The sequence below is a fragment of the Eschrichtius robustus genome, chromosome 21 (genome assembly GCF_028021215.1).
Source record: "Eschrichtius robustus isolate mEscRob2 chromosome 21, mEscRob2.pri, whole genome shotgun sequence".
Lineage (NCBI taxonomy): Eukaryota > Metazoa > Chordata > Mammalia > Artiodactyla > Eschrichtiidae > Eschrichtius > Eschrichtius robustus.
This window is the reverse complement of record NC_090844.1, coordinates 21,402,558-21,416,616: the sequence shown is the minus strand read 5'-3', so window position 1 is coordinate 21,416,616 and position 14,059 is coordinate 21,402,558. Positions and strand designations below refer to the sequence as shown.

The 14,059-nt window shown below is 37.6% G+C and overlaps 1 protein-coding gene across 15 annotated transcripts in view; it reads right to left on the bottom strand.

The window, feature by feature from the left end:
* Positions 1 to 14,059, bottom strand: part of DLC1 (DLC1 Rho GTPase activating protein) — a 416,411-nt gene that overhangs the window by 222,744 nt on the left and 179,608 nt on the right. The window contains exon 5 of one of the 15 annotated variants that reach the window (XM_068532248.1): positions 8,119 to 8,864. The exons of the other annotated variants lie outside the window; for them this stretch is intronic. Within the exon in view, the coding sequence (XP_068388349.1) occupies positions 8,850 to 8,864 (15 nt within the window). The 3' untranslated portion in view covers positions 8,119 to 8,849. Of the gene's footprint in view, positions 1 to 8,118; positions 8,865 to 14,059 lie in introns of those variants that run through there. 15 annotated transcript variants of the gene reach the window in all.

Below are 14,059 nucleotides of genomic sequence, written 5' to 3'. Positions count from 1 at the left end.
CAGAAAAAGTAAATTGTTTGGTTAGTGTCTGGGCTTTCAAGTCTCTGCTCTGTCCCCTGGAGGTTCAGATTCCTCCTTTATAAAAGGGGGATAAACACCTCTACTTCACAGGGCTGCTGAAAGGACTAAACGTAGTAGCTTCTGTAAAGCACATGAGGTCCCTGGGAAAAGGGAGCTGCTCTTACTATTTGTTACTATGGGCACTGGGCCAATGGGCCAAATTACTGATATGAGAGGTTTAGAAGTTCAATTCCCAGTAACTATTATCTATCCCTATTATTTAGAAAATAGAGTTCAGAATGAGCTGTCTTCAACAGACTTCAAAGTAGAACAGTATAGTTCTACTCCTTGTCAATACCCTAAAACAAACTAAGGAAGTGAGCTTTTGGTTGCCATTCACCTCAGTTACTCATGTATAAAATACAGTTAGCATGAGTGTATTAACTGTTATTGGAAGCCTTTTATAAATCTATCCAGCCCACTGGGATCTGACGCCTTCTACTCCACAGCCACTGACCACACAAGATGTCTACAAGCATGTCTCTCTCCCCTTCTTTAGGGGACAAAGTCCTCAGAGTTGAAGTAAGAAAACTAGGCTCAAATGGGTAATTAATTTTGTTGCAAATGTGTGTGTGTGCACACATATGCGTGGGTGTGTGTGTGTGTGTGTGTGAGAGAGAGAGAGAGAGAGAGAGAGAGAGAGAGGAAGGCTCCCGTGCACCTCTGCTGTAGATCAGCCTAAGGAAATAATAATATCAATCTTCATTTCTGGAAATATCAAAGATCAAGACACCTATATCTTTGTGAGATACTGATTATTTTTGGGATCCTCACCTTTGGAATTTACAGGATTTGGAGATTGAAGTAATTTTTCAAATAAGGGAAAAAATCTTTCTACAGATAAAAAAATAGAGGGGGTTTTGTTTTGGCAAGATTGATCTACAGTGAAAGCATATTTTGACTTAATCTTGATCTACATTTAGTTGTTCACTTTTTGTTCTCTGGGTGTGAACACGGACTCTGTGTCCTGGCAAAGATGCAGCCATGAAGAGAATATTAGGTTATTAAATGGCAGAGTGGAGAACCATGTCCAGAGACCAGGGCATCAGAGGGACTGCATAGGCTGTAAGCATCTTCCTCAGCATCCTTTCATTTATAGCAGGATCATCTGATTTTTCCTCTGTTTCAAGAACTTCTCTGATTCTATACTCCCTTGAAAAGAAAGTCTTCCTACAGTTTTGGTGATGTTTGATTACTTTTTATGTCTATATTTTGGGAAAGGTCTAAAAATGGAATTAAATCCAGACTATGTATTATATTTTAAGCCTAGCCCCTAGATTTGCCCCCTGACTGGCGATCAGGGCCTTTAAATTAAATTTTCTCTTTTGTTTTAAGCAAATAAACAAGAAAACAAAACAGAAACCCTTTCATTGACAAGATTGCAAAGGTTGGTGATAGGTAATTAAAGGACGTTCATGGAGAAAGTCCCTCAGTGTATGAAGAGCTAACACTTACTAGGTTCTCAGAACGTACAAGGTACAGTTTTAAGCTCTTACTTGCATAAACTCACTCAATCCTTAGACCAACTCCATGAAGTCTTAAAAAATCGAGTAACTTTTGCAAGGTCACAGTAATGGAATGGAAGCCAGGACACAACAACTGGCACACTGACCTCTGAGATCACTAATTTCAAAATACTAATCAGAATATTTTGAAATGAAGGAGGAGAAAGGTTTGGAGAGGTCCTATGAGCAGACATTGACTTAGATTACAAAATATTTGTGCAGGAGTATCTGTATGAGACATTTAGAAACTCTCTAAGTAAGCTCTCTCTTCTTATAGCTAAAGCATTTTAGGCAAATTGAATGTCTTACACCAAATCACAAGTTGACCAGTGACAGGCCTTTTCCATATTTTATTCTATTTGATTACAAAATGTGTAACCAAGCATGGATAAGTAAATATTTAATAAAAATGTTAATCAATGAGTTACCCTACAAACAAAAATATTTTAGCCTCCATATAGCCAAAGCCAATACGTCATGTAGACAATGCCCGTTACTTTAGAATCTTACCCCATGTTCTGCATGAATTTTTAAGCTACCAAAGCTCACTTCCATTAAATAACTTCAATGGCCATATTATTATGTGGAGAAAGAAAAGTCAAAGTTTAATGTACCCAAGATTTAATAACTTCTCTTTTAAAGTAAAACCACATAGTAATAACAGCTGGATATCCCTCAGCTGATTTATCTTTGAATTTGAGGGAGAATTGTCTCTTTAGAAAATGGTTTATGAATACATTGATTAGATTTGCGAAATTTCCCAGAGATGAAAGGCATTAACTTAAAAAAAAATGCTGACACTCGGTTTTCAATTAATTAAAGCTACTGGTTGATTCTTAATTAGATGCCTCACATTATTCTATGTACAAAAGCCCTAAGCAAAGTTTTCTTCTTTGTGGAATTCACAATCCAATTGAAGAAGATACATGAGAATAGTTCCATGCAGAGGTTGCTGAATGACAGTGATTAGCACCCTCGTTGGTGTGACATTAATAGGTATAGGAAGACAGTAGGTAATTAGGACTACCTGGGTAGAAATGGAATGGTTTTCCTGGACATTGAACCCATGGGGAGGAAGTGCTGGTGAGGAGATTTCTTTTTGTCTTTGACTGAGAAGTGGCATGGCTAGATCTGGGATCATGTCCTGAGGTTTCATAGTCTAATATCTGTTCCTGGGTTTGGGGAAAAAACATTTCATGAAAGCTGCCTGTATCATCTGGTACAGAGTAGGTGTTCATCAAACCTTTGTGGGATTAAAATGCCAAGTGTGTATTTGTATATATAGTTTAAATAACATGTATGACTTGCTTATGAGAAAGCTCCCATAAAAAGCATATTTTTGAATTCATTAGGGGTTTTTGTTAATAGCTGCCATATGTTTCATTTGAACTGTATCCTCAGGAAGTGATTTAACATTTCTGGCAATAAAGCAATTAAAGAGGATTTTCCTGCTGGCCATATGGGTTCGCTGTAACTTCATATTTTCTTCTCTCATTTCTCAATGGAACAAAGGGAAGTCTACTAATAACTTCCAAATGAGAGAAGAAAATTATTCATGGTCTTTTGTTATTTTCCTCTGTGATATTCAAATGATAACAACTTCTCCTATGGCTGTACTGACCCTCCAGTAGTTCTCCACATGCAAAGATTTTCACTTATGTTGATTTGTTAAGGTATTTTACAATTGAATTTTTTAAAAGCCATTAAAGAGAAACTTTTTAGTAAAAGGGGAGGAAACAATTTGCTTTCTCTAAATGAGGTCTTTTAAAGCTGTGTGTGGGAGCTTGGACTGTGTGTGTGTCTGTTTATGTTTTTAGACATGAAATGTGGCTGGGGAAATGCTCATTTTGACGTGCCCTGCGGAAATGTTGTAGACATATGTTGATTCATTTGGTCTGTTGCTAGAATGGCTTTCTGCACTTACAGAAGGACCTCAGCTGGATACCTTTTAGGAATTTACACCAACTACACAGAAGCTGCTAACATAAATGGTAACATAAGTAATGGGTGTGGTAACTGAATCCATTTTCGTATAATGACAATTGAAACATTCTAACTGATTCAATTTCATCTTGATGATGTCAGGTGAAAATAGAGTAGGATTTTTCCTCTTTAACATGTTATTTTTATTAATATGTCATGTCATATAACTTATTTAATATAAATTAATATATATAATATATACTATATAAATGCATTTATATATCACCTATATAAATTATTTTCTTCTTAGTGTTTTATAATCGGGATAGACTACTACCATTAAGAAGGCCCTTTGAGGGAATTCCCCAGCGGTCCAGTGGTTAGGACTCTGTGCTTCCCCTGCAGGGGGCACGGGATTCTATCTGGCTGGTCCCACAAACCACGCAGCATGGCCAAAAAAAAAGGCCCTTTGAAAGTCAACCCCTTCGAATACTGGACAGCTATGACAGGCTGGAAGATTCTACTTGTAGGTTCCATGTAGGGAAAAAATGCTACCACTTATTTTGTGCTTTCTCTCTTTATAGGCAGTGCTTGTTTTGCATGTTTTCAAATATTAGAGATGCTCATGCAGAAGTGTCTGGAATATTCTGTTTTGTTCTATAGGAATTTCCTCTATTTGCCTTTTTAAAAATGGGAAGAATCAGTGACAGAGTAAATTATTCCTTTCCCTTGAAAACATTCACTTTTATTCCCACAAAAATATTTTACAGTAAATTTCAAAATGGTTAATTACATCCTTAGAAATTGCAGGCAAATGTCCCTCAGTGATGGAACGGCCTCAGTCTCAGATAAGAGCACAAGAGCCCATTGTGGGCACAATGGGCAACAGGAAGAGGTTGGGGAGTCACATTTTTTGGGAACACATGAAAGACAACATTAAAGAAAAGAAGGTACACTGGAAAATGCGTTTGTTTCCATGTCTATTTAAAGACTCTTTTGAAATCACTCCAGTCAGTGATATTGTTAACCAGTCAATGATTTCTGTTTGCTTTCATCTGAACAAAGACGTTCACTGAGAAGCTGTGTCTGATTGGCAATCTGATATCATCTGTTTTGGTTTGCGAAGTCTTTCTCCAGCTTTGACGGTCATCATTCTTTCACTGAAAACATAGACTTTATTTTTAGAGCAGTTTTAGGTTTACAACGAAACTGAGAGGAAGGTACAGAGTTTTCACTTAAATCCTCTGCCCCACACATGCAGAGCCTCACTATTAGCAACAGCCCCCAGCAGAGTGGTACATCTGTTACAACTGATGAATCTACACCATCACATTATTAGCACTCCAAGTCTATAGTTTATATTCAGGTTCACTTTTGCTGTGGTCTACTCTACAGGTTTGGACAAATGTATAAGGAAACGTATCTACCATTATAGTATCATACAGAACAGTTTCACGGCTCTAAAAATCCTCTGTGCTCTATTCATCCCTCTCTCCTCCCTAACTCTTGGTGACCACAGGTGTTTTTACTGTCCCCATAGTTTTGCCTTTTCCAGAATGTCATATATTTGGAATCATATGGAATGTAGCCTTTTCAGATTGCCTTTTTTCACTTAGTAATATGCATTTAAAGGTTCCTCTACGTCTTTTCATGGCTTCATAGCTCATTTCTTCTTAGCACTGGATGATATTCCATTGGGTGCTGAAGGACATCTTGGTTGCTTCTAGGTTCTGGCAATTAATTATGAATAAAGCTCCTATAGATACCTATGTGCAAGTTTTTGTATGAACATAAGTTTTCAACTTCATTGTATAAATACCAAAGAGTACAACTGCTGTTAAGAGTATGTTTAGTTTTGGAATGTTCATTTTTTGATGACATAAAATTATGAATAATTGTTTTAATATACATCAGAGTGGGTTTGACCTTATGACTTCTACGGTCTCGTCTGTGACAGTGTGTGAGATTCATGTGCAGAGAACAAAGTTCTTACTTTAATATATGGTTATATTCTAAAGACAACTAGTGATAGACTGACTCTTTCCCTGACCCTTCCCGGATAAAATCTAACGAACACCTCCCTTTCAAGAACAGCACATAGGTTGCTCACTGCTTTAACAAAATGCACTCAGACCCAAGTGGCTTGGGACAGCTGACTCCTGACTTCAGATGCCCTACCCATCCTTGGTGTACCAGCTAGCTGTGCTCTGGTGCCATCTGCAGCCGGCGGGATACACAGAGTCTGATGGGGTAGGAGGGAATTGTGGGTTAGGTGTGTGTGACATATGCATATATGAAATGTGCAGGGAAGCAGAGGTGGAGCAGTTTCGTCACAGAACGTATAGAGTAGTAGAGGCTTTCCTGCTACAGCTGTGTTTGTCATTTACTGAATGGTATAAAAATCTACAACAGTTATGTAATTGTTGGGTAGCAACTTCCTTTTTTTTGCAGTAGTTACAATTTTAAGAACTCCTTTAACTCTCAGAAGTGTCCCAGTTTGGATGATAAATTATATGGGAACACTTTGCATGGATTCCATCAACAGCATCCCATGTCTCTGGCTTCAGGGTAGGCTGGCCTATGGGGAGCCCCAGTAGGGGATATAAGGCTGTGATATTGTCATTTATAATAAGAAATACATCTTTTTGATCTTCCATCTCATTCCTAGCATAGAGCTCTTAAAACCCTTGGAATTTCCTAAGTTAGGAGAGTGATAAAAGTGTCTTTTGTTACGTTAACGAGGTGGCTCTTTGACCCCACCCAGGATGGGGGCTGGCTGCCAGCGAAGCCAACCAGCCTCCTGGGAGGGGAGGGGGCTGGGGATTGAGTTCAATCGCCAGTGGTCAATGATTTAATCAATCATGGCTATGTAAGGAACCTCCATGAAAACCCAAATGGACAGTGCTTGGAGAGCTTCTGGGTTGATGGACACTTGGAGACTTAGGGAGACTGGTGCACTTGGAGAGGGCATAGAAGCTCCTCGTCCTTTCCCCATACCTAGCCCTTTGCAACTCTTCCGTCTGGCTGTCCCTGAGTTACATCCTTTTACAACAAACCAGTGGTCTAGTAGGTAAAATGTTTCTCTCAGTTCTGTAAGCCACTCTATCAGCTTAATTCAACCCAAGGAGGGGGTCATAGGAGCCTCCGATCCATAGCCTGTTGGTCTGAAGCACAGGTGATAACCTGGGCTTGCAACTGGCAACTGAAGTGGGGAGGGAGGGGTAGTTTGTGTGACTGAGCCCTTAACATGTGGGATCTGATGCGATCTCCAGGTGGATACTGTCAGGATTGAGCTGAACAGTAGGACACCCAGGAGGTGTCTGGAGAATTGCTTGGTGGTGTGGAGGAAACCCTCTCCCACACTGGGAATTGGTTCCAGAACCTCTTCAAAGGGGGAAGGAGTATTTATTCCCCTGGATCCTACATGGCATAGTTGCCTAGAACTGGTTGTGTCCTTTTACCCAAGGTCATTGCTCTTCTCAAGCAGCTGACTTTGCAGACTTTTCCCCTCTGGGTTCTGTTAACTGTTTACTTCTCTTTGGGGCCTTGAGGTGGTGATGGCTCAGCTAGGACTAAGCCCCACAGGTTACAGCACTGACCCTTGTGTTTCTCCTTCTGCACACCTTTGTAAATAGTTCCTTTGTAACTAATCCTTCCCCATATAATCCTATTTTAAGTGTTCCTTCTATTTCTTACTGGAGCCCTGATTGGTACACTTCCATTCCTTTCTTTCTTCTATGAATGTGCATGAAAATTCCATTTCTCTTCCTGTCCCCCTCTCTCTGTGTGGGGCATTATGTAGGGCACAGATTGTAATAAATGAAAAAGTCTTAAGAACCACTGATGTGTCTTTAATGTCTAACTTAGTCCCAGAAAATTGCATTTCAAAAGGGTCAGTGAATTCTGAGCCTTCTGTGAGATGAAATGTGTGACACTGACACATTTTCCACTTATGCTAATGTTGACAAGGTTAGAATCATTGAGTATAATATTTGGGGAGAGTAATGCACTCAAAGAGGCCATGAAAGCTTATAAGATATAAGATTAAGTAATAATATTAACAATTAGCCACATTTTTGTTTATAAACTTAGATGGAAGAATAATTATCCATAGCAAGCATGAAATCATTAGTGTCCCGGTTGAATTGCTTCAATACTAATTTTGTATAGAAAACTTGTTAAGTGTATTTTGCACATTAGCCATAAAAGTGAAGACTTTGTAGACACAGCACGGCTAACTGAAATTTACACATAACTTTAGAAGTTAGATAAAAATTTGACATCATCATTAACTAAATGTTTTACTAAATATGTTTCCAACAAATATTTATCAAAGGCTGAGTAGGAGATAGGAGATGGTGGGAGAAGGCAATGATTTAGAGTTCTAGGGAAAAGACAGGGATGAAATGACCACATGCAGCACTTTTTTAACCAATATCACTAAGGAATGAGTGCTCATGTCTTTTGGGGGTTGTGTATAGAGGCGGGGGAAAAAAAGGCAGGGTGGGGAGGGCCTGGATTAAAGGCACTAGGCAAGGCCAAATAGGAAGGGAAAGTATAGAAGGGGAGATGTTTGAATCTGGACTATTAAGAGACCTGCATTTACAAGGGCAGGCAGAAGCCGAAGAGAAGGGAAAGAGGTTGAGAAAAGAAAGGTAGAGAGAGAAGCTGGTCAAGAAGAGGCACGTGAAAGTAGGCATCAGAGGGGTCAGCATTTCATGAATAGCTAGACAAAATGATAGTAAAATGCCTCAATGCCACAGGGAATAGGCAACACATAGTAAGAGGTGACCCTTATCCAGCACATCCTCTGTGCCAGGCACTTTTCTAAGCACTTGGCACATTTTAACTCATATAATATTAATAACTAACCCTACAAAGAGAGAACTGTCACTATTCCACTTTATATATGAGGAAACCAAGTCATATAGAGACAAGGCGACTTACTTGCCCAAGGTCTCACCATTTGTAAATGGTCAAGCCAAGAACTGAATGCAATACTTTAGCCCAGATTGTCTGTGTTCTTAACCTCTATACTACACAGCTTCTTTTGGACTTTTCTGTAAATACCTTCCACCATAGGTAGCAACAGGAAAAAAAAAAAAAAAAGGTAGTTAGAAACCAAAGATATTGGTATTGTTTTTAATTACTGAGGAAGAAAAAAACCTAACTGGAATGTGGGCTTAAAGGAGTAATTGACCATTCATCGTCCTCGAGATGCCTAAACAGGTGGGTGCCGTGGATTTGAAAGGAGCAGGGAACTTTAACACAAAGTGAGCCCTGGCACATTTTCCTTTTCTACGTGTCAGTCCTGGGCAGGCTGCCCTTTCCCCCTCTTCCTTTGCAATCAGACATTGCTGGCTAAGAGTTCGTGTCCTGGAATAAAAGGAGAAATCACTTAATTTTTATGACCACACTAGAAAATGTTTATACACTTTCACGAGACAGTTGAATGCTCTGTAGTTTAGCCTCATGTAATGTCTCTCTTCCAAAGCATCACAACTAAGTGAAGCTCTATCCAAAGCCGGTGCTGACAAAGGAGCACTTCAAATGGAGCTAGTTTTTGCAGATCTGGAATTTTTCATCAATCAGCAGGGATGCCCAAGGGCTGATTTGTACTTAGAATGGGTATACCTTTCATCAAAGTCAAAAGTAATTGGTTTAGTGGTTGTTTAGTTTATAAACATGTTTGTGATTCTGAGTACATCAACAAAATAAAAACATCCCACAAAAATGAAAGCAATATAGGAAGCATAGAATAGACACTTGACCCTAGAAAGTAACTGCATGATAACTGAGATCCCATTTTCCCCCGTGGCAAAGAATGCTTGCAAAACATCATGCCCTCAACACCGCCCCATTATTGTCTGCTTTCCCCAACCCACTGCTTTCAGGATCCTCCTCCAAACATTGTTCAATTCTGTGACTTACTATTAAGGCTGACAAAAAGCTGGTTTGGGTTTTAAATGATCAAATTGGCACTAAGTCAAATGATTTCTGTTCTGAACATCAGCAAAATGCTGCTTTATTATCTTAAACCTCTTCCTGATCTCCATTTGGAATATTTGGCCTCTTGGTGACTTCTGCTCTCTATGAAATGGGTTAAAAACTTGTTCTATCAATTCTTCACTTTGAGAACTTAGGCTCCTGTTGGGGTAACTCTAAACCTTTGTATTGAGTGCCCAACTTCATCCAATGATCTATTTTCTGTACTTAACAAACGAACATATTTGGTAACATGTTTTAAAATTAAAATATGAAAACAATGTCATATTTTCCATTTTTAAGGATTACAATGCAGTGAAATCCCCAAACCACAAAACTGATATCATCCCAATTACTTAAAATGCAAAATCTAGTACTAAGAAAGAATAACACATTTTTGAATACTTATGTTTATTAATCTATGCACTAAACAGGGAAACAGTCAATAAAGGGACTGGAGATGGTAAAGTGATTCCAAAGTGAAGCAGTTCAGTGCATTTGGGTAACAGAAAGAATGGTTCCCTCTGTAATGAGGCCTTTTTTCTCTTTCCTATGAGCCACTGTCTTTTCTACAGGAAGTTACCATTATATGAGCCCTGACTCAGGAGCATAATTCATCCAGTTCTCAGGGTTTTCTGAAATTTCTATCTTTATTTAGGTAAGAAACAAATATACTTTTTAAAGTGTCTGTTATTTGCAGGCTCTCCTGATAATGATTCACATCAAATCCACATGGCCCAGATGAAAGAGTGACCTATTTTTAAGTGTCTTTTGTAGGAATTCAGTAAATGTACTACATTCTCTGGTAGGCCTACTTTTAATTCCCACAACTGTTTTCCTTACTATTTGGGTCAAAATTCAATTAACGAACAGTACTTTTCCATATATTCTCCACGCTGAGAACCTTGAGTACTGGAAAATGAAAGATTTATTGAAGTAGGCCTGAAAAATATTTCTATTCAAATGCCTTATTTACATTAGGGTTTTGAACATGTATTTTTTTCAAGAACTATAGTAAATTTTCTTATGATGGGCAAAATTCAGAATAAAAATAAATCAAAATTGCTTTTATTATGCTTTAATTTGTTAATCAAGATATTTAAGATAATATCTACTGGCTCTTCTAGCTGGTGCCTACTGCTATACAATACCCTTGATCATTTTGCCTTTGAAAAACAGCCATATGTCAGTTGTTAAGATAAACAAATACTATAGTCTTAGTTGTTATACTTAAATGTTTGGAAGCATTTTGCTCTACTCAGGCAAGGACCGTAGTATTTTTATCTATTTTTACCCCCTGTAAAACTTTTGTACTCTGATGGGCACAAACTGTTACACTGAATTTAGATTATTACCTTGGATTTCATATAGAGCTAACATTCTACCATATAATTAACCCCCAAAGGACTTAAATTGGGTATTTAGAGAACTCAGAGCTAGTTCTGCAGCCTCAAGAAAATTAAACACTTTAGATCACAGTTTTTTTAGTTATAAAGTTTTAGCATATCTTTAAAGTTCCAAACATTAAATAATTCTTAATTTGTGCTGAAACGTCAGAGTTTCTCTTGAAAATGTCTGTCAGCAAGAAACTTAGCCAAACTGAAACCATATGAGTTCTAGGAAGTAATATTTCTTTACTGCATAGAGATGCTATCACCCATAGAGTTTACTGTGATGGTTTTTATATATGTTCACAAATCTTTGACTCTCCTTCCTTTAAAAGGTGGAGACTCATTCCTTTCTCTAATAAAGTATGGTGAAGTGTGACTTCTGACATGATGTTATACAAAGCATTGCAGCTTCCCCCTTGCGCTCTCTTTTGTGTGGCCTGCGCTGGGATAAGCTAGTTGCCGCATCATGAGGACACTTAAGTCCCCCTATGTGGTTCACATGGCAAGGAACCAAAGCCTCCGGCCAACAGCCAAGTGAGTGAGCCATATTGGAAACAGATCCTCCGATCCCAGTCACGCCTTCAGAAATCTTGACAGCAACCTCAGGACAGATGCTAAGGCAGAACCACCCAACTAAGCTGCTCCTGAATTTCTGACCCACAGCAACTGTGTGGGATTATTCATTGTTATTTTAAGTTGCTAAATTTCGGGGTAATTTGATATGCAGCAATAAATAACAAATCCATTTACCTATATATTTAAATGAGGAATTTATGAATATCTTTTGCACACATCTGCAAAACTATAACTAAACTAAAACTCACCTTATTTCCTTGAGATCTAGATTTTGTCATGCTCCTTTAAAAGACTGTTTGATGCTCAAAGACAGTAATTCACCCCTAATGTACAAAATCACAAATTTCCCCTGCTACAATTAAATAGCATGTTCTTTGTGGCAGACCTGGTGGAAATAGGCAGAACAACTGGCCTCTATTCTTCATTATTTTTCTCTTTCATCATTCTTTGCAACTAAGCGTTCTGCTTGGGTTGATGGCCATCATTTATTAACTTATATTTATTGAATTCTTCTGCACATTTTAAGCAAAAATAAGAACTATATACAGCATAATACAATAAAAACTTAGTTCTACCATTAAGGAACTTAGATTTTTCAATCTAAGAGTGATGTGAGCATACACAGGCATATGGTGTTCATACCATATTGACATATACACAGAGATAAGGTAACGCAACAAAGTGAATGCCTTATTGTTATTATTTATATATATATATATATATATATATATATATATATATGTATAGTATCTTAAGTAATCCTTACAGTAATCCTATGAGGCATCCAAAAAGCGTTTCACTCGTTGGTGGTATTATTTCTTTTGAAAATAGATTTTTTTCTGATTTTAAGTATATCTTAGAGACTTTAAAAATACGGAAATATACTCTAATGCAGTGTTAGTGTGTAAATCAACCCAGCAAGCTGGCTTATGAATCATGTGAAATAGCTACTGTATCTCAATGCATCCCATTCCGTGGCTTCCTTAGAGCCTGTCAGCAGGTGCCACTGAGCACAGTAGGGACAGTCTGTTACTTGAAAACACTCCCTACAGAGTGTGACAAATCAGATTGAATTTCTTGAGTCTTACATCAGACAGAGATCTGGCCATGTTTTTTAAAATTTTTTGTTGTTGCTGCTGTTCTCTCTCAAATGTGTTCATAAGGAAACTCTCTAAAATGCAATCAAAAGCAAACAGAAGATTTTTAGTAGCTCATATTATTGAGGAACATGTAGGAGACGTGTCTCTAGGGCAATTCCTTAAAGGTGACTTTAAAATAAGTTCTAACTTGATCAATAGGATACAGCATCCTTCTTCGTTTTCTTTTCTGTGTTAATCTGAGTAAGCCTTAGCTTCCAAACCAAATTCAAACCATGTACTTGTGAAAAGTGGAAGATTGTTTTTATAGATTAGAATCTTATTGCACATCAAGCATTTGTAGAGTCTTTACTAAACTAAAAAATTTGGAATTTAAAGCAACCAAAATGCAATTATAATTGTGTTTTCCTTGATAAATATCAAAAGTGTTATGTTTGCGTGTAGCATGTTTGTATTTAAATATATACACATGTATACATTTAAAGGCAATCATTAGAGTATCAAATAGTCTTTTGACGATACTTTGGTGATGCTATGTAATGATTATTTACCATAAGATAATCCAAGTGATTGTTTGATTTGTTTAAACACTAAGTGCTAAAAGCAGTTCTGCTTTTCTTGAAATTACATGGGCATGTATATGACTACACAGAAAACAGACACAATTGGGAGTGAGGATCGTAACAGAGAATTTTTTTAAGAACCTTGTAACTGATGGCAATTATTTTACAAAACAACTGGAAAAAATAAACAAGAAAAGGGAAATCTCAGAAGTTGGTCAGTCTTTGCCTGTATAGCTTGTTTAGAGCCCTGATAGCTTGGAAAGGAAGTAAAAGTGAGGCTAATGAGCTTCTGGCTTTCGGACCAGAGCTGGTCCCCTGAGGACACTGTTGGATTATTTCAAGTATGGTAAGTAAGGATAATATGATACATAGAAAAAAATTTTTTCTTGCTTCCAGTAGTCCTACTAAATTGTACAATCCTTCAACAACACTTCTCAAACATTTAAACGTATTCTGGGACAATAATTTTATACATACACAAAGAAAATCTCAAAAGGCCATAAATGTTGTCCTGCTACATTAAAGGCTGACAAGTGGGTGGTTTCTAAGGACCAATCATAAGGTAGAGACATAAATTAAGCAGGCTGAGTGAACAATTTTCAGTAAATAATTGGTCTTTCATGTGAAGACAAACAGCTGCTAGAACTTTTTGGAAAATTCTATAGAGATTTAAGAATTCATTGAAAAAGAACTTTGGCACTATAACAGATGAAAGTTAGGACTGAATGATCTCCGGGAAAAGACTGCCTTCTTGCATCACATTGTAAAACATCCGGTGGTTTATATTTATTCCAAATTAAACTAAGAAAATGGCTCTATCAACCACCCACTCAATATATACCAAAACTTAGTATTACAAGGCAATGGGGAGGATATTAAAAATTATGAAGTATAATTCCTAGTGTCAGTAAACTTGAGATTTAAGAGAGAGAAAAAGACATCCACATGCAAATTTCACT